The following is a 24,329-nucleotide window of genomic DNA, read 5'->3' on the forward strand; positions in this document are numbered from 1 at the left end:
TAGTCCGTATCAATTGGACCTTCCCAATCATCGTATAGACACTTTGCGTTCTCCTTAATACTGTAAGTACATAAACTTAATATTATATGACCGTACATTGGTACAATTCGTATAAAACAACATACAGCAGGCGAGTTATCCCTTATAAACGTTATTTCTAACGTTTTCTGTGACTACAAGCGCAGTGGATTAGAATGTTATGTAGCGTAATATGAATTAAAGATACATTAAGGATGACAATAATGTGCGCAGTACAGTGGGTCACTCACACTACCCATGGGGCGTTCTGCTGCCTCTGGCAGTCCAGAGCGCTCGTGGAGGATGTCTGGTTTCGCTGTGCCCTACTAGGGGCGATCAGGCTTGGAGTGTTGTAACGGCACCGAGTGTGAGCTCTTTCAAGACCAGACTTGACCAACACTGGAGCAGGTCCAGGTACATTCAGGAGCCGGTACATGCCTAGTACTTGCGAACAGAGCATAACAGAGACTTGACCGCTCTCCCAAGCGGTTAACGAGCCGATCAGTGGTGAAGAGGATAAAAGTAAAAAAGTAAAAGTTCTTGACTTGACTTGACGTCTGTAGATAAGGTAGAGGGCTTTTGCTTGTAATGCTGAGTGGGAGGGCAGGGATTAGGATTGGAAGTTCTTTGGTGGCGATTTGGGGAAGGGGGGGATTGGTTTAGGATCAAGGAAAAGAGGGAATTGAAGGAAAGTAAGAGATTGACAGTATCCAGCCTCAACCAGATATGCTGAGGTTATAGTAATTATATTTGAACTTACATCTTGCGTGATTAGGTTCTAGCTCTCAAGCCTTTTTCATTTAGTTAAAAATATGTATATTTTTGCAGTAGCCATTGTTCCAAGGAAGGGGTTGTTCGTGTTCTGGGTAATAAGTTCAATATACAGGAGCGAACACAAACACCTGTATAGATTTTGTAGGTTCGATTTACTGGATAAGAGATATGTACACAAGGGGAGTAGCGCTCTTCAACCTGTCCGCTGGTCAACTGCTCTATAGACGACGTATGGCAAGTGATACATTAGCAGCTTTCATACGTCGCCAGGCACATTAATTAAGCATGTGGGACATTGATAAATACATTGCCACACGCTACTAGCTAGGCTAAATAAATAATACATAAATGGAGCACATACATAATATACATAGCATAATATAAATACAGCATACAGAATATACATACACCTCCCTCCCCCCTATACGCTCATAGCAAAGTCTTGAGCGGACCTTTTCTTTTGGATCCGTTCTGAGCGTCGAGGGACTAGATCACTGGGAAGGGTATGGGACTCAACACTGGTGGCGGGGTCAGCAGAAGGCATTGTTATGGGGCGGAGAAAACGGCGGTTCCTCCACCACACACGACCACTGGGTAACCGCACCTGGTAGTCCCGTGACCTACCGAGACCCATGACTACGCCTACTTTGTCCCAACGTATGGAGGTCGGGTCCTGAACACGGACTTGGGTGCCGACACTCAACCTGGGGAGAGAACGGGCGTGGTCGTTGTAGCGGGCGACGACGTCCTGAACACGTTCGGCGGCTCGGCGATCACAATCCTCTGTCTTGGCCTGCCACTCCTTGGAGAAGGATTGAGGGTGAGCAGGGACACAAGAACGAAGGGGGCGTCCATACAAAACCTGGGCAGGGGAGCGTCCGGTGTAGTTAGGTGTGTTGCGGAGTTCAAGAAGACCCCGGTCGAAGGCCTCGCAGTCAATGTTCCCAGAAGGGGCCACCTTAAGGATGAGGTGCTTCAGGGATTTGACAGCAGCCTCAGCGTGGCCGTTGGACTGCGGGTAATGGGGCGATGACAACACATGCCGGACTCCCCATCGGTCAAGGAACACAGCAAAGTCCCGGCTTGTGAACTGAGGCCCTCCGTCGGTTCGCAGGCGTACAGGAACGCCCACGTCACGGAAGTAGTGGCGGAACTTGCTGATGGTGGCGGCAGACGTCGTGTCATTACCGCACTTGATGACAACCGGCCAACCAGAGAGACGGTCGATGATAACAAGGAAGGACTTTCCTGACACAGAGAAAAAGTCGGCTGACACAGACTCAAAGGGGCGGGTGGGGTTGTCGTCACTCATGAAGGGTTCCTGCTGCTGGCTGGGTTGTAATACTTGGCAGGGCTCACACGCACGGACAACATTGGAGATGTCGGAGTTGATGCCAGGCCGGAACACAGTCTGTCTTGCACGCCGTTTGGTGGCCTCGGCTCCACAGTGACTGTCGTGGAGGCGAGCCAAGGGATGGAGACTTGAAGCAGCAGGGATAACTACCGAAGGAGAGGTGTCACTGGCCAGAGGTAGGGGTAGGGCGGCAGCAGGGTAGTTGCTGCTCCCTTCGTGCACCCTGTTGGCGTATTTTACCTCCAGAATCGGTGTTGGGAAGTCCTGGGAGATGATGGCCAACTCTTGGCAATGTCTGTAGGACAGCAAAGGAGTCGGGACACCATTATGCACGTCAATCCAGGCCTGACACGACCTGTTGCCAAAGGTGACATGTGCATAGAGTGAACCTAGGCCTGGGGCCATCTGTGAACCATCTGCCGTGACGCAGAGGTCCTTGGGAGGCGGTCCTAGATCGCTTGGAGAGAGCCCCAAGCATTGCAAATGCTGGGGACCGATGACCGTAGCCTCAGCGCCGGTGTCGGGCAGCATCTCGAGACAGGATGACACATTGCCGTAGGTCACGATGACGCTGACGTGCTGGGGGACTTTGGTCATGGGACGTGAGGAGTACACCCTCCTAATATGGGTCGGGCTTTGTCCAGGGTCGTCGTGCCTCTGATTGGAAGACTGTGGGCGGCCCTTACTGGTAGAAGGGCGCTGAAGCTTCCGCCGACGCTGTCCCTTGGGTTTGTGGGTAGGGCAACACTTGTCATAGTGGCCCAGACGACCGCACACATTGCACTGTACGTACTTAGCTGGGCACCGCACTGTGAGCGACCAGTGGCCCTTACGGTCACAACTGTTGCAGGTAGACTGAGCAGCTGGACACACCTGTGTTCCGAGCTGCTTACCACAGTTGTTGCAAAATGAACCGGGCGTGGACGTGGTGGGCGAAGGGGTAGGAGCAGACTTCTTGTCCTTCTTGTGCCGGGACACAGTGCGTACAGCTGTAGGGGGAGCTCGGATGGCAGAGGTGGCACACCTGGCAGCCTCATAGGAGCGACATATCGTCAACATATCCTGAAGAGAAGAGGAAGAGTCGAGGGAGGTGAGGCGTTGGACAAGTTCCTCGTCCTTAACACCCATCAGGATCACCTGCTTCAACTGGGTCTCCTCGCACTGCTGGTGGTGGCCTAGACATATATCTACCTCTTCCGAGGCTCTCTTAAGTCGTACATAAAAGGCGTCAAAAGTCTCGCCCTCCATCTGTCTGCAGCTAAACAATTCCCTCCTGCGCAGAGCTTCATTCTGCTGTCCTTTGATGTGCCGTTGTAGAATGTCCAGTACATCCTCTACAGACAACGAAGAGGTCGGAGGTACCTGCAACGTATGTTCTAAGACACGCTGAATTTCCAAGGACAGGCACATACGCAGCTGGATGAGTTGTTTAGGCTGTGACAAACTCTGGAGATCCACCATTGTAGAATAATCAGTCCACCGTCGCCGCCATTCACGAAAAGTCTGGAAAGTCACATCAGGCTTCAAGATGGGCGGTGTTTGAGCAGCTGCTTTAGGTGGGGCTGGGGGGCGTGAAGGAAGCATTGATGAGGTATCTGAACCAGTCAGTACCGAGGCAGTGTTAGAGCCAGGGGCTTGGTTAACAGTGAGGCGAGATATCAAAGCTTCAAACCGTGCACTGTCTTCCAATCTCCGTTGGTGGTCTCTCTCTGCCTCTGCTTGCCTTCTGTGTTCATCCGCCACACGTCTGTTAGCTTCATCCTCGCGCCTTTCATCTCTCATAAACTTCATTAAAGCAATTATCTCTGGAGACAACGCTGAATATCGAGGTGAAGGGCTGCGCAATGTTGTGGGAGCTGGAGCGTCGTGGTCAGCCTGGTCATCCATCTCTGCGGGGCTATCATCCGACTGACTCATCCGGGCGCTGGGTCCACGGCTACGTAAGGCATGAGACATAACTACTTCATCTGTGTACTGTGTCTTAAATCAGTGTTGACCGGTCAGCCCGTCGTATCAACAAGATTTCAGACAGAAAATTTAATTAAATACACAGATAAGTAGATTATATATATAAAATATATATAAGGCAATCGCCGATGTCAGTGAGTGTGTGTGTGCCGGGCGGGCTAGAGCGTCTCTCCATGAGGGGCCTCGAGCTCTGAGGGAGGGTGGAGACGACTAGGAGCATCAGTTACCCTCAAGGAATGATGAGAGGAGGATGTGAAAAACGTTATTCCTTACAAATGCCCAGAACATGCCGTGTACCTTGGGAATCCTTTATAACAAGGTCACACATGTATGGCACGAAACACACAATGCACTAAACACTTCACAGAAAATCACTGTCACTGACACTGCTCAAAGTTGCTAAATTCTTCGAGGAGGGTTGGCGGGCGGCGGTTGACACAGGGCAAGGGGTCCATAAGCCGGCTTTCCACAAACTTTGCACTGTCACTCGTAATTATCCAGTAAAACCGGTTCACTGCGCCATGTTCGTGTTCTGGGTAATAAGTTCAATATACAGGAGCGAACACAAACACCTGTATAGATTTTGTAGGTTCGATTTACTGGATAAGAGATATGTACACAAGGGGAGTAGCGCTCTTCAACCTGTCCGCTGGTCAACTGCTCTATAGACGACGTATGGCAAGTGATACATTAGCAGCTTCCATACGTCGCCAGGCACATTAATTAAGCATGTGGGACATTGATAAATACATTGCCACACGCTACTAGCTAGGCTAAATAAATAATACATAAATGGAGCACATACATAATATACATAGCATAATATAAATACAGCATACAGAATATACATACAGGGGTGACAACCTCTAGCCAGGTTCTTGTGGAGCTGGCTGAGCAACGTATCTTTTGTTTTAATAAGAGTGGAAGGAAAGGGCAAGAAGACAAGTTCATGGATGGTATTGGGGGATTACTGGCCTCTTCGCCGTTAGGCTATTTCGGCCGAAGCTGATTGGTTGTACTTCTTCCTTTTCTTGTTTCTTCTTTTGCTTTTCAGTTTCCATTCTTCTTCGTGGTCTTCTTCTGGGATATTCTCATACACTTCTATAAACGATGTTAAAGATAGTGTAATGAAATCGGGTTTAATTGTTGTGATCTTGTTCTGGTCTTGCTTGTTCTTTTCTTGATTTTTCACTACAAGGAGGGCTTCCTTGTAGCTCAGTCTTTCGTTAGTCCGCAGCTTGGCCACCCTGCACTCCTCCCTCCACTTGGGACACTCCCGGTCGGAGGAGGAGTGAGGGCCACCACAAGCTGCGCACTTCTTGGCGGCCGCCAAGCAGTTGGCGTCCTGGTGCCCGGGTGTCCCGCAGCTTGAACACACCTCCCGAGCACGACACTTCCGCGCCAGATGGCCGTACTTCTGGCATTTGTAGCAACGAGTGGGTCTTCGCTGGTACGGTTTTACTGGGATCTTCTCCCATCCCAGCAAAACGGAGCTAGGAAGTTTCTTTGGGAAGCTAACCAGGGCAGCTGTACTGGTCAGCTTCCGAACTATTGAGAGCTGATCTCCGATCAGCTCGGCAAGTTCTTGTTTTTCGAGATGTTCGATTTCTGTGTGGGAGATGACTCCCAAAACCAAGTTGTCCTGTAGGCAGGCTTCAACTTGGATCTCGATTCCATTGATTTGTCTTATGTTTTCTAATTGCTGGGCCTCTCCCCATTCCGCGAAGGTGACGATAAGGTCACCGCTGTCACTGCGGACGACCCCTGTCACCCCCGTGATTCCCGAGGAGTCAAAAAACTTCCTCAGGACAAGGAGGTTGAGTTGCTTGCGCGAAGGGCGCTTGACTGGATACAGTCTAACGACCTTCGCCTGGTTGCAGGTGAACATGGTCACGCGGTACCTCGGGAGCAGAGAGAACCTACCTCGCCGAGGTTCAGTTCTCAAGTCAAGTTCATGGCGAGGCATGGGGTATTTATATCATTCTGCCGGATCAGGAATCGAAATGCAAAGATGAGAAATGCTACTGATTGGCCAAGATAAAGGCGGGAACTGACCAATCACCGCCCAGTTCGAACGTGAGGGATGATTTGTGGAACTCGCCGCTGGTTGGCTGGTAAGCGGACGGCAAGTGACCATTCAGCAGTTGCAGGGAATAGTATCCACTTTAAGATCTCGGCTCACCCCAGAACTGTGCTGGAGACGATATCCGACCTTATTGACGTTCATCCATCTCCAAATACTAGTGTGACGTCATCACGACCAGCTTGGCTTACAGGTACCTCTATCTCTGTACGGATGGAATTCGTGGCTTAGAGTGAGTAAGACGAATGTCGTAACATTACTAGGCTGAAGGCGCTTAAACACTACTTAAACACATCAAAACTATGTTAATTGATTACTGCATATTCAAACAACAAATAACCAAGTCAAAAACACTCGATATAACGAGATGGAACATGACTACTAGATGTTACCTGTGTACAGATGGAATTCGTGGCTTAGATTGAGGTCAGGTCAGGGGCCCTCTGACCGTCCTCACAGCCAGCGTTTCACAACCGAGAGCCAGTCATGGTGTGACCACATAAGGGGACAGACGTGCCCATAGGCGCTCTTGATTTCCCAATCGTCCCACAAAGGTCCCCTCAGCTGGCAAGTTTTTGCCAGCATGGGGGGTCGACATAAACGTCCCACAAGAGGCTCTCTCATGGACGCAGACATCTCTCATACGGATGCCATCGCCAACTCGCCTGGTCATACTGAATCCAACACCCTTCGAGAGTCAGACCCCAGTGATTATGACAGTGACGGTAATGTTTCTATGGGAAACTCTAGCCTGAGTGGAAACACTAATGCCACGGACCCTATCACCCTGCCCTCTGCCAACCATAAGCTTAATCTACACTTCCCCAAGGACTCTCTGAAAACTGTAGAGGGACGCTTTAATTGGATGAAGTACTGCAGACAGCACGGTCTCAACATTAAATTCAGGGTAAGCAATAACTTTATCAAGTGTCAGACTCCTGAGGTCTATAAAACACTTAGCACTGTTGGCTTTGACGGGTTGTCCTCCCAGTAGACGCTGATGAATGTTGCCACATCCTAGTGAAACGTTTCCCCCTATACTCTGATATCGAAGATGAGCGTGACTTTAATTCTAGTATACTCAGTATACGTCGACATTATCAGGGGAAAGTTCCACAAGCTGCTGTCATTGTCAAGTGGAAGGGAAGGGAGTGCCCAACGACTGTAGATGCCCACTCAGTCCTCCCCCCACTGTATGCAGAAGCTTATCATCCTGGGCTTGCATTTTGTGTTTTCTGTTCTCATTGGGGTCACACCTTCACTGCCTGCTGCCGACGTGATCGTCCCAGATGTCCCTCCTGTTCACGAAACCATAACTCCGCCGCCTGTGCCCAGAAAATCAAAGACCACCTTAATAGGGGTGGTGTGGGCTATGTAGTTGATCCCAGTTGTTGTAACTGTGGCGGCTGGCACAATGCTGACTCACGGCAATGCCCCAATCGCCCGTCTGTCCCAGGGGAAAAGCCTCACCGAAGGCCGCGTCTACCACAACCCCCAGAGTTCAGGCCACATCCTCTGCGTGCCCTCTGTCTCCAGCAACGCCTTCTTCAACAACAACTGCCCTGCCTGGCCTCACCTGGCTGGAAATACAGCAGTCCCAGCTGTCTCCCTAACTCCAACTACCTAGGCCTCCTCCCCGTCCTGTACTCTGAAGCTGTCAGGCCTTGTGCTCCCACCGGTGCCCCCCACAGCCCACCTCCATTGACATAACACAGATCATATCCCTCTTCCAAGAATTTACCAACTGTATTGAAAAACTCTTCGCTACACTCTGTACCACCATCTCCCACCTACTCTTGCCCTCTGTTGCCACCCAGTCACTCCTCTCTTCTGGTTTGACACTAGCTGGTAGTCCCCCTGTGAGCCCCCCCTGCTCACGGCCTACTCCACAGCCGGCGGCCTTCAGTACTGGTGTAGTGCCTACCGGGCTTGCCCTGTTGTCTTCTGCTGCCCCCGAGCGAAGTCCTGCCTCATCTTAACGACACGTGGTGCCTCAACTTGTCCTCCACCCACCGCAAGCCGCGCCCGCTACTGTGTCTGTGCTGTCTCCACCAGGGCTACCTATTGGACCCGAGGACACCACCCCCGGCTACCCGTACCCCACCGGCATGTCGACTCACACACCATCCCACTAAAAGGTATGTCCCTCAATATTGTCAATGCCTATGTGCCTCCCTCCACCCCTACTGTACCTGTCCCACCACACCATAGCACCTCTACCCCCACTGTACTTCGCCACGCCTAGTACATTGGGAACCCTGAGCCTGGCCGCACTGTTTGTAAACTTTGTGGTCAACCGACTCTCACACCCTCTCTCACTACATCCTCACTTGCCCTATGACTTCCTCCTACAGGTCTCCAGCCATTACCAACACCTCTTCCCTCCATGACCAGATATCCCTCCTCCTAGTGACAGGCCTGGCACTTGACATTATTAGGGATCTGCCACGCTTTGCCAAAACATAAATTGTACCGGGAATTTTCCCCCCACACACTCATCATTCTGTCACTTTATGTAACTTGCTGACAAAACCCACGACCCTTCAGGCTTTTACGCCCTTAATGCATGAGTCATAAAGGCAAGCATGAACTCCGCATGCTTCCCCGAAGGGTACTGTAAACGCGTCTGCGCGTCACCTTACACAGGATGTAAGGGGGTGCTCAATAAACTAGCCCCCTCGTGGGCAATCCAAAAAAATCTAAAATCTAACAACCGAGAATTGCCAAGTCACTTACAGAAAGTAAATTGACAGATTAAATTACTCTCCACAGCGATGTATGAAAATGAGGCTACGAACTCATTTCAATCTTGTAAAGTTTCCCTTCTCAAACTAAGTAGTGACTGAGCTCTCAAAAACAAGAACAAAACTGACGATAAATACTCAGAACGTCAGTGTGCGGGGTGAAGCAGATAACCGAGACTTTCCGTTAAACTCGAGCGATAAATACGTTTTGTGTTTACATTTCAGGCAATTATCTATCTTTTATAATACAAGACCGACAACACTTTCTATGTTTCCATCGGATTCTCTGATGTTGATATATCATAACAATATGACTTCAATTACGAACGGCCGCCGCGTAAGAATAAACGAAACATAAGATTTACAGCTGGTAAAGAGAGTACTCAACACATAATATCTTAACACAAAATACTCTACATGTAAGACACAAGATGCCTTCAACATATACTCAATACATCTACAGTCTTTCCTCTCACGGTGGGTGTACCCAATTGACTGTACAATAAATTCATTCACTTATAATTTTAAATTCCCTGAATACCTTAAGTTAATTAAAAAAAAAAAAAACCTGAGTCCCTGAGCGAGTACACAATAGGAAATCGGAGGACTAAAACATCCTAAAATGGATAGAGAACGGACGTCTCAACTGGGGACTCAAACGTTTCACATGTTGTGTGGGCGCTGTAGCATAATGTGAATAATTAAGTGTTGAACGGACTAGCTGCACAAACGTGACCATGACATCATTACCCCAATACCCAGCTTAATCTGCGAAAGTTTCGTTTTTGACTGGGCGTATGCTGACATTGCAGGCTTCATAGATCCTCAGCAATTTAGCAATATGAAAACTTACTCCACCAATCACTGTCTTGTCAGCTTTCTCGACTGCAAGTCCAGAAAACTGTGAGCGCAAACTTTTTCGAAGTGAAGGTTGTAAACTCTTGGAACAATCTACCAGAAAGTGTTGTGACGGCACCGAGTCTGAGCTCTTTCAAGACAAGACTTGACCAACACTGGAGCGGGTTCAGGTACATTCAGGAGCCGGTGCATGCCCAGTACTTGCCAAAGTGCGTGACAGAGACGTGGCCGATCTCCCGGGCGGCTAGCGAGCCGATCTTTTGGTGAAGAGGATAAAAGAAAAGGAAAAGTAATGAGAGACATTGACATTACCAAGGCATTTGACCTAGTCGACCACAATTTAATCATCAACAAAGATATCGACCTCGGGTTTCGGGGAGGTCTTATACCATGGCTTACAGACTTCCTCAGTGACTGACGCCAAGCGGTCTCCACTTTTCAGTCACTGACCTGTGGCGTCCCTCAGGGCACCAAGATAGGACCGCTCTGCTTTCTCATGCTTATCAATGATGCCCTAAGAGAAACCTCTGCTCGCTGGAAATATGTCGACGACTCCACCATTGGAATTAGTGTGAACAACTCGGCTCCCGATTACAGCGCCCTCCAGAATATATTGAACAGTCTCCAAAATTGGGCCTTCAACAACCATGTCACCATCAACCATACTAAGAACATGGTTATGCACATCAACCTCTCTTCTGACCTTGCCCCACCTCTTTCCATTACTTTGGGCCCCAACACACTCCAGGTTGTGGACTCCACCAAGCTCCTCGGCGTCACCATAGATAACAAACTAGATTGGAAAACACACGCCAATACAATTGTCAAATCCTCCAGTTTTCGTCTCCACCTCCTCCGCCGACTCAAGTCCCGCAGAGTTCCCTCGCCCGAGCTCCTCAGTACTTAACATTCACACATTCCAAGTTCACCAATGCGTTCCCTGCCTGGTCTTTCTCCCTGTCACGTGCCTGTAGCGCTCGGGAACTCGCATAGCGTGAGGCATATGTTCACGCCTCCATTTCACACAAGCTATTAATAATTTGTTAATTGTACTTATTATATTATTATTGTTCTTAGTTACTTAGGTTAATTGTATATTTATGTATGTTATTAATATGCATCATTGTCTTACTCTGTTAAGTTCAAATCAAGAGAGTATTAATTAATTATATAAAATATCCAGCAAATGTCCTGGATCACGTGAGATGAGAGGTTTTTAAGCAATCTCTAGTAGCTAGAAGGACGGTCCATTCTGGGTTCCTTCATTTTGACCCCTGTCTAGTGCTTTATCCAGCCTCTCCTATGGGTATCAGGGCATTAGTTAGAATGTGTTTAGTTAGCCTAGGAAGGATCCTGTGTAAGAACTCCGTTTGGTATTAATCCATTTTGTAAGTGAAGATTGTTGTATATATATATTTCAGTAAGGTCTGTGTATATATAATGTTAAGCAATATTTTATTTTAGTATATTTTCGCCCTTCCAAGCATCACCTCCTTATTTTATTATACACCACTATTCCCTTAAATCACATGTTTTCCATTTGCTAATCATTACTCCCTTTAAAACATAAATTGAATTAATTAATTATCTTCCATTTTGTAATTCACTTATTTCAACTGTTCTTACTTTTTCAAGTACATTTAGTTGAGTAGGTATTCGGTGGAGATAATTATTGCCGTGTTCCCTGTTTGTACCTTTATTTGTTAATAACTTGGGGTAGGATTCACTCCCCAAGTATAAAGAGTAGTGGGATCGCGACAAGTGGGGGCCTGTCGGGGATGCTAACCGCCATTGTTGCGTCATATCAAGTGTTGTTACTCGCCAGGTGTTGTTTCATCGTTAAGTATTTTTGGATGCAAGTTGCTGTGTTCACAGTGTTCATTTATATTGCTCCTGTTATTGCTTAAGCTACTGGTGAGTTAACCCTTATCTTGTGTACCAGGTGTTTGGTTAATCCCTTGCTGTGTTTCACAGTTGATTGCATTTTGATATTATTAATTAGCTAGCTAGTTAGCTTAGTTGCCACGGTTACTTTTTTTTCGCTACTCGATTTTGAATTCAACATGTTTGACCTGGAAAGCTTTTTGGCTTCACCTTCAGCTGAAGTACTGAAGGGGCTTACTAAGGCAGAGTGGCAATCCCTCGCTGCTTATTATGAAGTAGAAGGCCGCTCTTCCATGAATAAGTCTAGGTTAGAAGAGGCTGTCCTCAACTACCTTATTGACAATGAAATCATAGCCCAACCGTCGGGAAATTCAGAGGAAATTGTTACACCAAGTAATTTGGCCTTACAAGTTGAACTCAAAAGACTCGAGGTGGAGCTGGAAACCCTCAAACAACGAAGTTTGGCTCAAGGTAGTAATACTTCAACATTCAGTGTAGACAAATGTCTCAACAGTGTTCCTAAATTTAATGAGGAAGAACCAGACAAGTTCTTCTCTCTTTTTGAGAAAATTGCCCGACTTAACAAGTGGCCTGTTTCTCAATGGTCTCAACTTATTTATAGATCTTTCACTGGTAAAGCATTAGATGTGTTTTCTGCCCTCTCTGAGGATCAATGTCGAGACTATGCCCTTGTTAAGTCCGCGGTTTTGAGTGCTTATAAACTTGTTCCTGAAGCCTACCGGCAACAGTTCCGTAACTGCCGGAATACTGACAAACAAACATTTGTGGAGTTCTTCAGGCAGAAACAGGTCCTTTGTCGGAGGTGGATTGAAAGTGAGTCTGCCCATGTAGAACATAACAAGCTTGTTGAACTAATCCTGCTAGAGGAGGTTAGAAAGTGTATCCCAGGCGACATTCGAGCACACTTGGATCAGAGAGGTATCTGTACCCTGGCTGATGCTGGTCCAGTGGCTGACCATTATTCCTTAACTAATAGAAATGTAAATTCCAGGTCTTATGCTCCCATGTCCCAGTCCTTCACTTCCTTCAAGCGGCCCACACCAACATCTACATCGGGGTCCCTGCCTCTTGTCATACCGACCCGACCCTCAGGTTCTGCATCATCTACCCCGGGTGAGCCCATAGTCCATGGGACAGGTGGATCCACTCCTACTGGTGAGAGAAACTCTAGTTGCAGATACTGTAAGAAGCCAGGACATGTCATCAGCGACTGTCTCAAGTTAAAGAAAAGAAATTCCTCTCACCAAGGATCCCCCGCTCTTTTGGTCAGGGTGGCCGAGCAATCGGAGAAATTATTGGAGCCCTGTGTCACTGCCCACAGTCAGACTGTTGCCCTGAATGCTTCCCCCTCTTCTATGATATCAACCTTTGAACCATTTTGTTCTCCTGGTTCTTTAGCTTTGGATCAATTCAGTCAACCCATTTCTGTTAAACTCTTGAGAGACACAGGCTCAGCCTTATCTCTTGTTACTAAAGAAGCTGCTCCATTCCTGGATTCATGCTATACTGGTAGCTGGGTGCTTGTGAACGGTTTGACCGGTGGGTCGCGTATTCCCCTTTGTCAAGTGTACCTGCGGTCATCCATAAAGTCAGGCTATGTCACGTTAGGAGTAGTAGATAGCTTACCTGTAGAAGGGGTCTCTCTATTGATAGGAAATGACCTCGTTGGCGACATGATGTTCCCTAATGTTGTGATCTCATCTTGTCCCACTGCCGAGAATAATACTGTGCAGTTAGAAGTAGACTTTCCAGGGTTGTTCCCTGCGTGTGCTGTGACCTGTAGCATGAGCTGCAGTACAGAGGTAGAAGAGACTAGTGAAGTTGATGAAGTTTCCCTCCAGGACTGTGAGAAGTCCGAGGATAATCTTATCCAGCCGGACCATACTGATCTTAGTCTCAGTGAATTTTTTGAGGATTCCCCACAACCAGATAACCTCCAGATTAGTTCTGATGGAGATAGGAACCCAGATGTCACTAGTTTTGGTTCCTCTCCCATCACTAGGAGTAAGTTTATTGAGCTACAAGCAGGGGATCCTGAGCTAGTAGGTTTTCTCAATAGGTCAGTTACTGAGACAGAAGCTGAGCAAGAATCAAATTGCTACTACACTAGGTCTGGTGTATTAATGCGGAAGTTCCGTCCCTCCAATTCTCCTGCCAATCACCCTTGGTTAGTTCATCATCAAGTTGTTATTCCCAAACCTTTGTGGCAGGACATACTTAGTATCGCTCATGATGGGGTGGGTGGTCATTTAGGAGTTAGGAAGACTTATGCAAAAATTTTATCCCAGTTCTTTTGGCCTAGGATGAAGAAAGACGTCAGCTCTTACTGTCGCACTTGCCATGATTGTCAGGTGGCGGGGAAACCGAACCCCAGTGTTAAACCATTCCCTCTGCAGCCTATCCCAGTCATTGAAGAGCCCTTTAGTAAGGTGGTCATAGATTGTGTCGGCCCCTTACCTAAGATCCCTCGTGGTCATCAGTTCTTGCTAACCATTATTGATTGTGCAACCCGTTATCCTGAAGCCATTCCCTTGCGCCGCATCACAGCGAAGAATGTTATCAAAGCCTTAACCCACTTCTTCACTCAAGTAGGCCTTCCTACAGTGGTACAGTCAGATCAGGGTTCCAATTTTACTTCCCGGTTGTTTAATCAGGTAATGCAAACCCTGGGAGTCCGGCAGTTGAGGTCTTCGGCCTATCACCCTCAGTCACAGGGGGTGGTAGAGAGATTTCACCAGACACTAAAACTCATGTTGCGCACCTTCTGTCTGGAGACTGGGAAGGATTGGGACGAGGGAGTTGACCTGCTTTTGTTTGCTGTTCGGGACAGTAAACAAGAGTCGCTAGGATTCTCGCCCTTCCAGCTCGTCTATGGACATGAGGCGCGAGGGCCTCTTAAGGTGTTAAAAGAGTGTTGGTGAGTGATCAGAGCGCGACGCCCTTAGCTTCATATGTGGTCCAATTCAAGGAGAAGTTGTGTCTGGCTGTAGAACTTGCCCAGTCCAACTTAAGGTGTGCTCAGGTGAAAATGAAACTGCATTTTGATAAGGCCCATCAGGCAAACCTAGAGAATTCCAAGTGGGGGAGCAGGTGTTGGCCTTCCTGCCCTTACATGATCACCCTTTTAAATCCAAATACAGTGGTCCATATGAAGTACTAGAAAAACAGGGGTCAGTGAATTATGTGATTAGCACCCCTGAACGGCGTAAGAAAAAACGCCTTATCCATGTCAATCTTTTAAAGTCATATCATGTTCGTAACGAAACCCTGGGAAAAGCAGTTGCTTGTGTTGATCAATCCTTGCCAAATTGTATCATTGTGCCAGAGTGTAAGGATGATAAAGATCAGTGTTTTTCTGAAATAATGAATGGGTCTAGTGTAAAAGTTGAAAACTCTACTATCTTGGAGGACCCCAGTGCTAAGTTGTGTCATCTCTCTAGTGACCAAGCCAATAATATAAAGTCTCTATTACAGGAGTATCTTATTATAGTTGGTGATTACCCACTCTCTTGTTCAGTGCTGGAGCATGACGTTGAGACCAGGGGAGCCAAGCCAATCCGACAGCGTCCCTACCGTCTTAATGCCTTCAAGCGGGAGTGTGTGCGAGCCGAGGTACAGCGTCTTCAAGAGCTAGGCCTCGTCGAACCCAGCATCAGTCCATGGGCATCCCCTGTTGTTCTAGTTCCAAAGCCGAATGGGTCAATGCGGCTGTGTGTGGATTATCGCAAGGTGAATGCTGTCACTGAACCCGATGGTTATCCCTTGCCACGCATCGACGACGTGATCGACGATCTTGGACAGGCAAGGTACGTGACCAAGTTGGATCTCCTCCAGGGCTACTACCAGATAAGACTGACTGAACGCTCCAGGGCCATCTCTGCTTTTGTCACTCCTGAGGGGTTGTACCAATTCACAGTCCTTCCGTTTGGTATGCGGAACGCCCCTGCAACCTTTCAACGCCTCATGAATTTCATCACGTCTGGTCTGGAAGGTGTCCGCTGTTACCTAGACGACCTCATCGTCTTCAGCAGTTCCTGGGAAGATCACATGAGTCGTCTACAAGCCCTCTTCTCCGTACTGGCTGCAAGCAAGCTGACGGTGAACCTCGTCAAAACTGAGTTCGGCCATGCCCACGTCACTTTCTTGGGGCATGTGGTCGGACAAGGGGAAGTCCAGCCTATAGCAGCCAAAATTGAGGCAATTCAACAGTATCCAGTGCCAGGCGATAAGAAGAGTGTGATGAGGTTGCTGGGTATGGCGGGGTACTACCGCCGTTTTTGTCCAAACTTCTCCTCCGTTGCCTCTCCCATGACTGACCTGCTGAGTGGCAAGAAAACCTTCAAGTGGACTACGGCTTGCCAGGAATCTTTTGAGAATCTTAAATCCCTGCTGGCAAATGCTCCTGTACTACTTGCACCTGACCTCCAGAAACAGTTCACTCTCCATGTCGACGCCAGTGAAATTGGCGCCGGTGCTGTGCTTCTGCAAAAGGGTGAGAGTGATCAAGTGCTTCATCCGTTGTGCTATTTTTCTAGAAAATTTAACAAATATCAAAGAAACTATGCCACCATTGAAAAGGAGGCTTTATCACTGATCATGGCACTAGAAAACTTCAAAGTATATATTGGCAGCACTGCTTATCCCGTTCAAGTGTTCACTGATCATAACCCACTTACTTTTGTTGACAAGATGAAACATACCAACCAAAGACTTTTGAGGTGGGCTCTATCACTTCAGCCCTATAACTTGAACATTTCCCATATCCGCGGAAAAGAGAACGTGTTGGCTGATGCACTTTCTCGAGTCTGATTATTTAGTAACTATGTCTATATGCAAATTATTTTTTGTTTTATTGTCATTGAGTACCTTGTGTTTATATTATGAATTATTTTGCTTCATATTGATTTAAACCAATTGTGTTAGTTATTACTTTCACTGTGTAGCTGTATATCCATTTTCGCTTCCAGTTAGTTGTAAGCTCACTTTTTTGGGGGAGGTGTCACGTGCCTGTAGCGCTCGGGAACTCGCATAGCGTGAGGCATATGTTCACGCCTCCATTTCACACAAGCTATTAATAATTTGTTAATTGTACTTATTATATTATTATTGTTCTTAGTTACTTAGGTTAATTGTATATTTATGTATGTTATTAATATGCATCATTGTCTTACTCTGTTAAGTTCAAATCAAGAGAGTATTAATTAATTATATAAAATATCTAGCAAATGTCTGGATCACGTGAGATGAGACGCGCTGCTCGGCGTGCCCACGCTCCCCAGTAGCGAAAATCCGTGGCATAGGTTAGACGTGTCCATTCGTTCTCTAGCCTTGACCCTTGTCTAGTGCTTTATCCAGCCTTCTGCAATGCCCTAGGGGTATCAGGTATTAGTGACACGTTTAGTTAGGCCTAGGAAGGGATCCTGGTGGTAAGGAATCTCCTGTTTGGTAGGGATAATCATTTTGTAGTGATTGTTGTATATATATATTTCGTATGTCTTGTGTAATATAGTAATGTTAAGTAATATTTGTTTGGTCTAACTCCTTACAGTATATTTTCGCCCTTCCGGCATCACTCTTATTTTATTATACAATTACTTATTCCCTTAAATTCATGTTTGCTAATCATTACTCCCTTTAAAACATAAATTGAATTAATTAATTATCTTCCCTTTTGTGATTCACTTATTTCAACTGTTCTTACTTTTTCAAGTACATTTAGTTGAGTAGGTTTTTGGTGAGGATAATTATTGCCGTGTTCCCTATTTGTTCCTTTATTTGTTAATAACTTGGGGTAGGATTCACTCCCCAAGTATAAAGGGTAGTGGGATCGCGACACTCCTAAATGACACACATCGGAAACACCCAGAAAAAGTGTAGAAGAGGGCATGCAAGATTAATCTCTCCCCTCCTATTCCACATACCAAGAAGCGCTCAACACACTGACCCTCTCGGCTCTCTCTGATCATGAGAAGCTTCTGCACCATCCTCGAAACCGGCTCCTACTTCCACCCGCGATTCCTCGTCCGCGAATTGCTGTTTCATACCACAACTCGTAGTTAACCAGTGTGTTCACTCCCAGCCAATCTTACCTTTTTGCACTGTTACTAAGGTGAAATGCCCTGTAGTATGACCTTCTCCCCACCTTGTTATTATATATCATATTTGTATCACTTATGTTACTTGTATATTATTTGTCAATTAAGGGATCCATGCCCCATTGCCCCAATTATATAACTGTATATTTTCAGCCTTCTGGGTGCAATGTTCTTTCAATAAACCGTTAATTATTATTATCACACACACACACACACACACACACACACACACACACACACACACCCAGGTATACATAAACACTTAGCTGCACTACAGATTAACCTGCCGTTGTCAGTAGTGTAGCAGCATGGCAGTCAGTACCTTGGTGAGAAACACAGGTGAGGTTGAGGGTGTGTCCAGGGTAGAAGGGTCCCAGACTACTCCCGCCTGTCACCCCAGCCTCGCTCCCTATGATCTCCACCTTCCTCACCGGCTCTGTCAACAACAAAAACAGGTGACTAACACAACATTATTCACGTACACATACACACTGTAAAGGGATCAAAGTATGGTTAGAAATTATGTTTAATTATTCATAGACTGACAAAATGAGTAAATCTTCTTGTTCTAAAACACAAACAATTTAGAAATTATTCAATACTATTTGTGATATTTAAGCACCAGCATGTAGGGTAGGTCATCGTCCACCACACCCAGGGTAGGTCATCATCCACCATACCCAGGGTAGGTCACCATCCACCACACCCAGGGTAGGTCACCATCCACCACACCCAGGGTAGGTCACCATCCACCACACCCAGGCACCAGCATCAAACAGACAGCTTACCTTCTAGACTGAGACAACTTATGTACTAGATTGCGAGGACTTACCCACGACGGTAAGGTTGACGAGACTGGTGTGTGCCGGTGATCTGTAGAAGTCAACACGACACTCGTAGACGCCAGAGTGTCGTGTAGTGAGGTTGTGGTAGGTGAGGGTGGCGGTGCTTACACCCACCACCAGGTCCCCCCCAGCCTGTGTGAGGTCAGCCTGCACTTGCGGCACCCGGGAGTCGTGGCTGTCGGGGAGTAGGATAATACAATACATTACACCGATAAATTACTGTAGTCACGGGGAATATAAAGCCATTATTTTATATCTTGACTGTCCGAATGAGGATGAAGAACGTGACATACATACTCTACTGCATATAGGAAAATGTTTCTTCATTGTCACTTAACACGCTGTAACAACACACACGCCTCTGAGGAAACACATCAATTCTTGGTAAGGTGCTGATCATTAAGGTTTACTCTGAAATAATGCTAAGTAACCCATCACACTTCATTCTACTCCTGGGCTCCTGCGGCTGGCTCATACCGCATAATGTAGACACACAGCGGCTGGTGGAGATGTATTTTATAAAGTATCATGGCGGGAAGGTTGTACGTACACTAAGGCAAGTTTCATTTATTTTGTTTTATAGTTTGTTAACTGTACACTGGCGATCATCTCAGTCAGTAGTGGTGTGACCAGAGAAGGAAATCTCGGATCACATGAATAATCTCCACCTGAACTTATTTCACCTAAAGATTAACCATCCTAATACCATTTAAGGGGATGAGGTTAGGTTAGGTTAGTTTTGTGTTAAGGTGGCTACTATTTAGGTGAAATAAGCTGGTGTGGAGATTCTTCAGGTGATCCGAAATCTCCGACCTGTTTAAGTCTCCTCATTGTTCCTGATTATTATCATGCTATTCTCAAGTGTCTCAATTGTTGTCGTGTCCAAAGCGTCAGAAGGTAAACTGTTCCACACTGAGTGGAGTTCTTCCTGGTCTATGTAATGCTTGATATAACTTGGCCACCTTACTGTACATTCAACAAAGATTATTATAAGTGTAGAACAATATACTGTATGCAGAAATGTTGTATTACTCTGAGCTGGCTGCTTTAAGAATGATAAGTTTAAAGTTTAAGAATGAGGCGACACAACTGAGTCATATTAAGAGACTGGATCCTGTGATTCCTGTCCCACTTGACTAAAACATTACTAGTATACCACCAGCAGGAACACATAAGTGCATTATTCTCACAACAATTCCCAAGAGAGATAAGAGAGGCGGAAGAGCGTTATATGTGTCCAGGTGACGGTACAGGAACAGGTTACTACTTCACCAAGTAACAGGTGTGGCCGTCATGGTGCTGTGCCTAGTGAAGGTGACGATGGGTCCTATAGTTAGGAGCAATGTTGATACAGCACACTACAGTATACACCTAGCCTTAGGTGCGGAAGAAGGCAGCGTGGTCAATACAGCACTGGAGCCAGGGTTGTTGATTTTTTTAATATAACATCTGATTTGTTTGATATAAATTGTTTTCTTTATTTCAATTAAATTTGTAAAAATTTAAATAAGATTCTTTCCCTCGTTGACGACAACTGTTCCCAGTCTTCTCCTCCGATGGACTTGTTCATTCATGACTGACAGCAAAACTTGTGTTTCTTTTTATATCTTTGATGGCAGACACTGGTGATGGTTACGAAGAGCCTTAATTAAATCAGAACTTGTTGTTTACAATGTGTGCTGTAGCAAAGACCCTTTAGTTTAATTTATGTACATATTAAACGTCATGTTGTATCCAAAGTGTTGTGATTTAGTTGGTTTTATTTTGTTTTACTATTTACAACTCTGAAGTAAGCCTGAGGCAAGTTATCAGTGCCTTTAATACTTAACTACAGCCCCTACATGTTTGAAGTACAATACAGTACAGTACAGTACACTACAGTACAGTACAGTACAGTACAGTACATGCAAGGTAAGTAGAGTGAAGTTACTTATATTAAGCTTGTTTGTTGTTTCAATTAGAAAACAAATATTATAATTTCTGTTGTGAGAAAACTGAATAGTGAACATTACAAAGGTAAAGGTTTCTTGTGTTTAATTATGTAGGCGACTGTGATAAAGCCATAAGATGCTTTGTTTCTTTATAATAATACTGTACAGCATATAAGCAATTGTTTAATTTTTACTTATTTCCTTTTACATTTAGCATATAAAAACAAACCTCAATTTAAAATATATATTTTTATTTAAATTATGATTTAAATCAAACAACCCTGACTCGATCGTCTCCACTGTGGTAACTGTTAAGCACTCTTTCACAGCCGGGTGAACGAGTGCTCTTGGATCGAACCAGTGACTCCTAGAACAGGAGGTGAGCGCTATATTCACTTGGCCTCCATACTCCTTACTGTGTGTAATATTAATAGCCAAATAAACGACTACTATAGTATACATAACCTGATTATTGTGGTTAATAAAAATCTTCACTGTATATCTTATCCAAATATTAGTATATTTTAATGTTGATTTTTAGACATCTTTAAAAACGAAATGGAAAACAAACTTGAAAGTAACTTGTTGTGTTCTGTAGCTGTAATGATAACTTATTAGGTTTAATCTCTCTCTCATACACACCACATAATTCCGGTCGGTTGGTCTCACCTGAAAAGTGGTCTGCTGACGCCGGTCTTGTACCAGAGGACCAACTTGGGTCTGTCTCCCGGGGTGCGCGGCTGGAAGCGACACGGCAGCTGAGCCCTCATGCCCACCAGCCCGGTCACCCCCAACGCTGTCAACAACAACTCTTATCAGTATACAGACGCAGGGAACCAGGACACAAGCTATACTTCACTAATAGTTCTACTGTATAGGCCCAGGACACAAGCTATACTTCACTAATAGTTCTACTGTATAGGCCCAGGACACAAGCTATACTTCACTAATAGTTCTACTGTATAGGCCCAGGACACAAGCTATACTTCACTAATAGTTCTACTGTATAGGCCCAGGACACAAGCTATACTTCACTAATAGTTCTACTGTATAGGCCCAGGACACTAGCTACACTTCACTAATAGTTCTACTGTATAGGCCCAGGACACTAGCTATACTTCACTAATAGTTCTACTGTATAGGCCCAGGACACAAGCTATACTTCACTAATAGTTCTACTGTATAGGCCCAGGACACAAGCTATACTTCACTAATAGTCTACTGTATAGGCCCAGGACACAAGCTATACTTCACTAATAGTCTACTTCACCTTCACTAATACTACTCAATATTTTATATTTCTCATTATTTTTTCTCATGACTGGAGGGAGACCTGTGGCTCACTGCCAGCTGGAGGAGAGAGCAACACTCCTCAGGTACTTAAGTGTGGCCGCTCACTAGAAGATTTGAACGTACCAGAATTTAGAAGATAAATTAAATCCCTAAACACACACTTAGGCTCTTTGTCCAGCAAAGTGTTGTAGTGTGAGGTCCTCTGAGCACTGAGGTACTCCACAATGTGTCTCATTGACCTGTCTTGCATCACTCTAGCAAGGTAACCTCTTTTTTGGCACACAGACGGTCAGACCTCTTAGTAGCGTTATAAGGTTTATAAGGCCATAAATTACGTCAAGTTAACTTCCTTGTCACTCATCTAATATACTATAGCGCTAGCCGTGCGTGTATCTGGTCTGGGCAGGCGAAACGGCACAATCGTTTTTCATCAAACTTCGTGGAAAAATCGCAAAAAATTCGTACAGTGAAAAAAATCTGGTCCCTTGTCGATGGTTACTTTAGGAACGCATTAGTTAAGGATTTTATTTACGCTGGCCACAGATGTCGCTGTACCCTGTCTGCCGGCCCGACGACTGCAGTTACCGTGCGGCTGCCTCCTCCTCCCCCCACTTTTTCTCTTAGCCTACTTTTTTTTTTAATGTTGTTTGGATTAGTAAAGGAAGGAAGATGTAAATAGAAGAAAGAAAGGGAAACAAACAATAGTTAGAGATAAAGGTGGGGGGATCAGGTTTCATCATGCGTCTGGATGCTCAGTTTAACTTTACCAGAGCATTTTCGGACCTTCCGAGGCTACAGTGTGTACTTATTTCTCCCTTATGGCGAATATTTCTTTAATAATTATTCTAACCTTTATTCTATTCCCGTAACGCCAGTATATTAGATACTGTAAGTATCACGAACACGACCATGATTATAACAACCACGACCATGATCATAACCGACCATGATTATAACAACCACGACTATGATTATGTAAACACGACCATGATTATAACAACCACGACTATGATTATAACAGCCACGAGTATGATTATAACAAACACGACCATGATTATAACAACCCAGCCATGATTATAACAACCACGACCATGATAATAACAACCACGACCATGATTATAACACCAACGACCATGATTATAACAACCACGACCATGATTATAACAACTACGACCATGATTATAACAACCACGACCATGATTGTAACAACTACGACCATGATTATAACAACCACGACCATGATTATAACAACCAAGACCATGATTATAACAACCACGACCATGATAATAACAACCACGACCATGATTATAACACCAACGACCATGATTATAGCAACCACGACTATGATTATAACAACCACGACCATGATTATAATAACCACGAACATGGTTATAACAACCACGACTATGATAATAACAACCACGACCATGATTATAATAACCACGACCATGATTCTAACAACCACGACCATGATTATAACAACCACGACCATGAATATCTAATCTCTCATGTACTATAGGAAATTATTTGTATTAGACCGATATAGTTACAGAAAAAATAAAATATTTACATGTTGTTGTGTATTCTTATTACTGTTTGACTGCTGTTCCCAGGTAACCGATTCATTAACAAGTGTTCTTTGCAAGCGCACCGACGTTAAATACAGGTGCCGGAGCACTTCTCCAAATATTCCCTCCATTACTGTTTTGTCGAACTATATAGCGAACTGGACACGAAGGGCCCACTATCATTTGTCTAATATACTATAGGACTATCCGTCTGTATATCTGTCTGTCTGTTTGTCTGTCTGTGCAGCCGAAACGGCACAATCATTTTTCATCACACTTGGTGGAAAAAGCGCAAAAAATTCGTAGAGTGGAACAAACCTGGTCCCATGTCGATGGTTTCTTTAGGAAGGCATTAGTTAACAATTATATTTACGATGGAAAACGATACAAGTCTACGGACCTGGCGCACCCTCATTCGCTGTACTCTGTCAGCCCACGATTGCAGTTATCGTACGGCTCCCTCCTCCTCCCCTCACTTTTTTTCTTAGCCTACTTTTGTTAATGTTGTTTGGATGAGTAAAGGAAGGAAGATGAGTAAATAGAAGAATAAAAAAGGGAAAACAGAAAATAGTTAGAGATAACAGGTTGGGGGAGCTGAGTTTAATCATGCGTCTGGATGCACAGTTTTAATGTTACCAGACGACCTTACAGCTACAGTGTATACTTATTCCTGTGGGTGACTGTACATGGAAAAGAGATAATAACAGGAATGCATGGAGAAGATGACCACAATAGACACACTGTGAATATAGACAGTGAAACAGACAGGAGGTTGACAAAACTAGACAGATTCATACATGCACAAATAGACAATTTGGCAAGTAACATGACAGACAGACAGCTGACTGACTGGTTCGCATTACACAAACAGGCAGACACACACATACACCAAC

The 24,329-nt window shown here is 45.3% G+C and overlaps 1 protein-coding gene across 1 annotated transcript in view; it reads right to left on the reverse strand.

Annotated features, from left to right (window-relative positions):
• The window catches only part of LOC121855436 (hemicentin-2-like), a 53,940-nt gene extending 32,572 nt beyond the window's left edge, over positions 1-21,368 (reverse strand). The window contains exons 1-3 of the mRNA XM_042350375.1: positions 21,245-21,368; positions 18,632-18,819; positions 18,122-18,235 (exon numbers count right to left, since the gene is read on the reverse strand). Coding sequence (XP_042206309.1) covers positions 18,122-18,235; positions 18,632-18,819; positions 21,245-21,345 — 403 coding nt within the window. The 5' untranslated portion in view covers positions 21,346-21,368. The remainder of the gene's footprint in view (positions 1-18,121; positions 18,236-18,631; positions 18,820-21,244) is intronic.
• Between the last annotated feature and the right edge of the window lie 2,961 nt (positions 21,369-24,329).

This window comes from Homarus americanus, unplaced genomic scaffold (genome assembly GCF_018991925.1).
Source record: "Homarus americanus isolate GMGI-L3 unplaced genomic scaffold, GMGI_Hamer_2.0 scaffold25753, whole genome shotgun sequence".
Lineage (NCBI taxonomy): Eukaryota > Metazoa > Arthropoda > Malacostraca > Decapoda > Nephropidae > Homarus > Homarus americanus.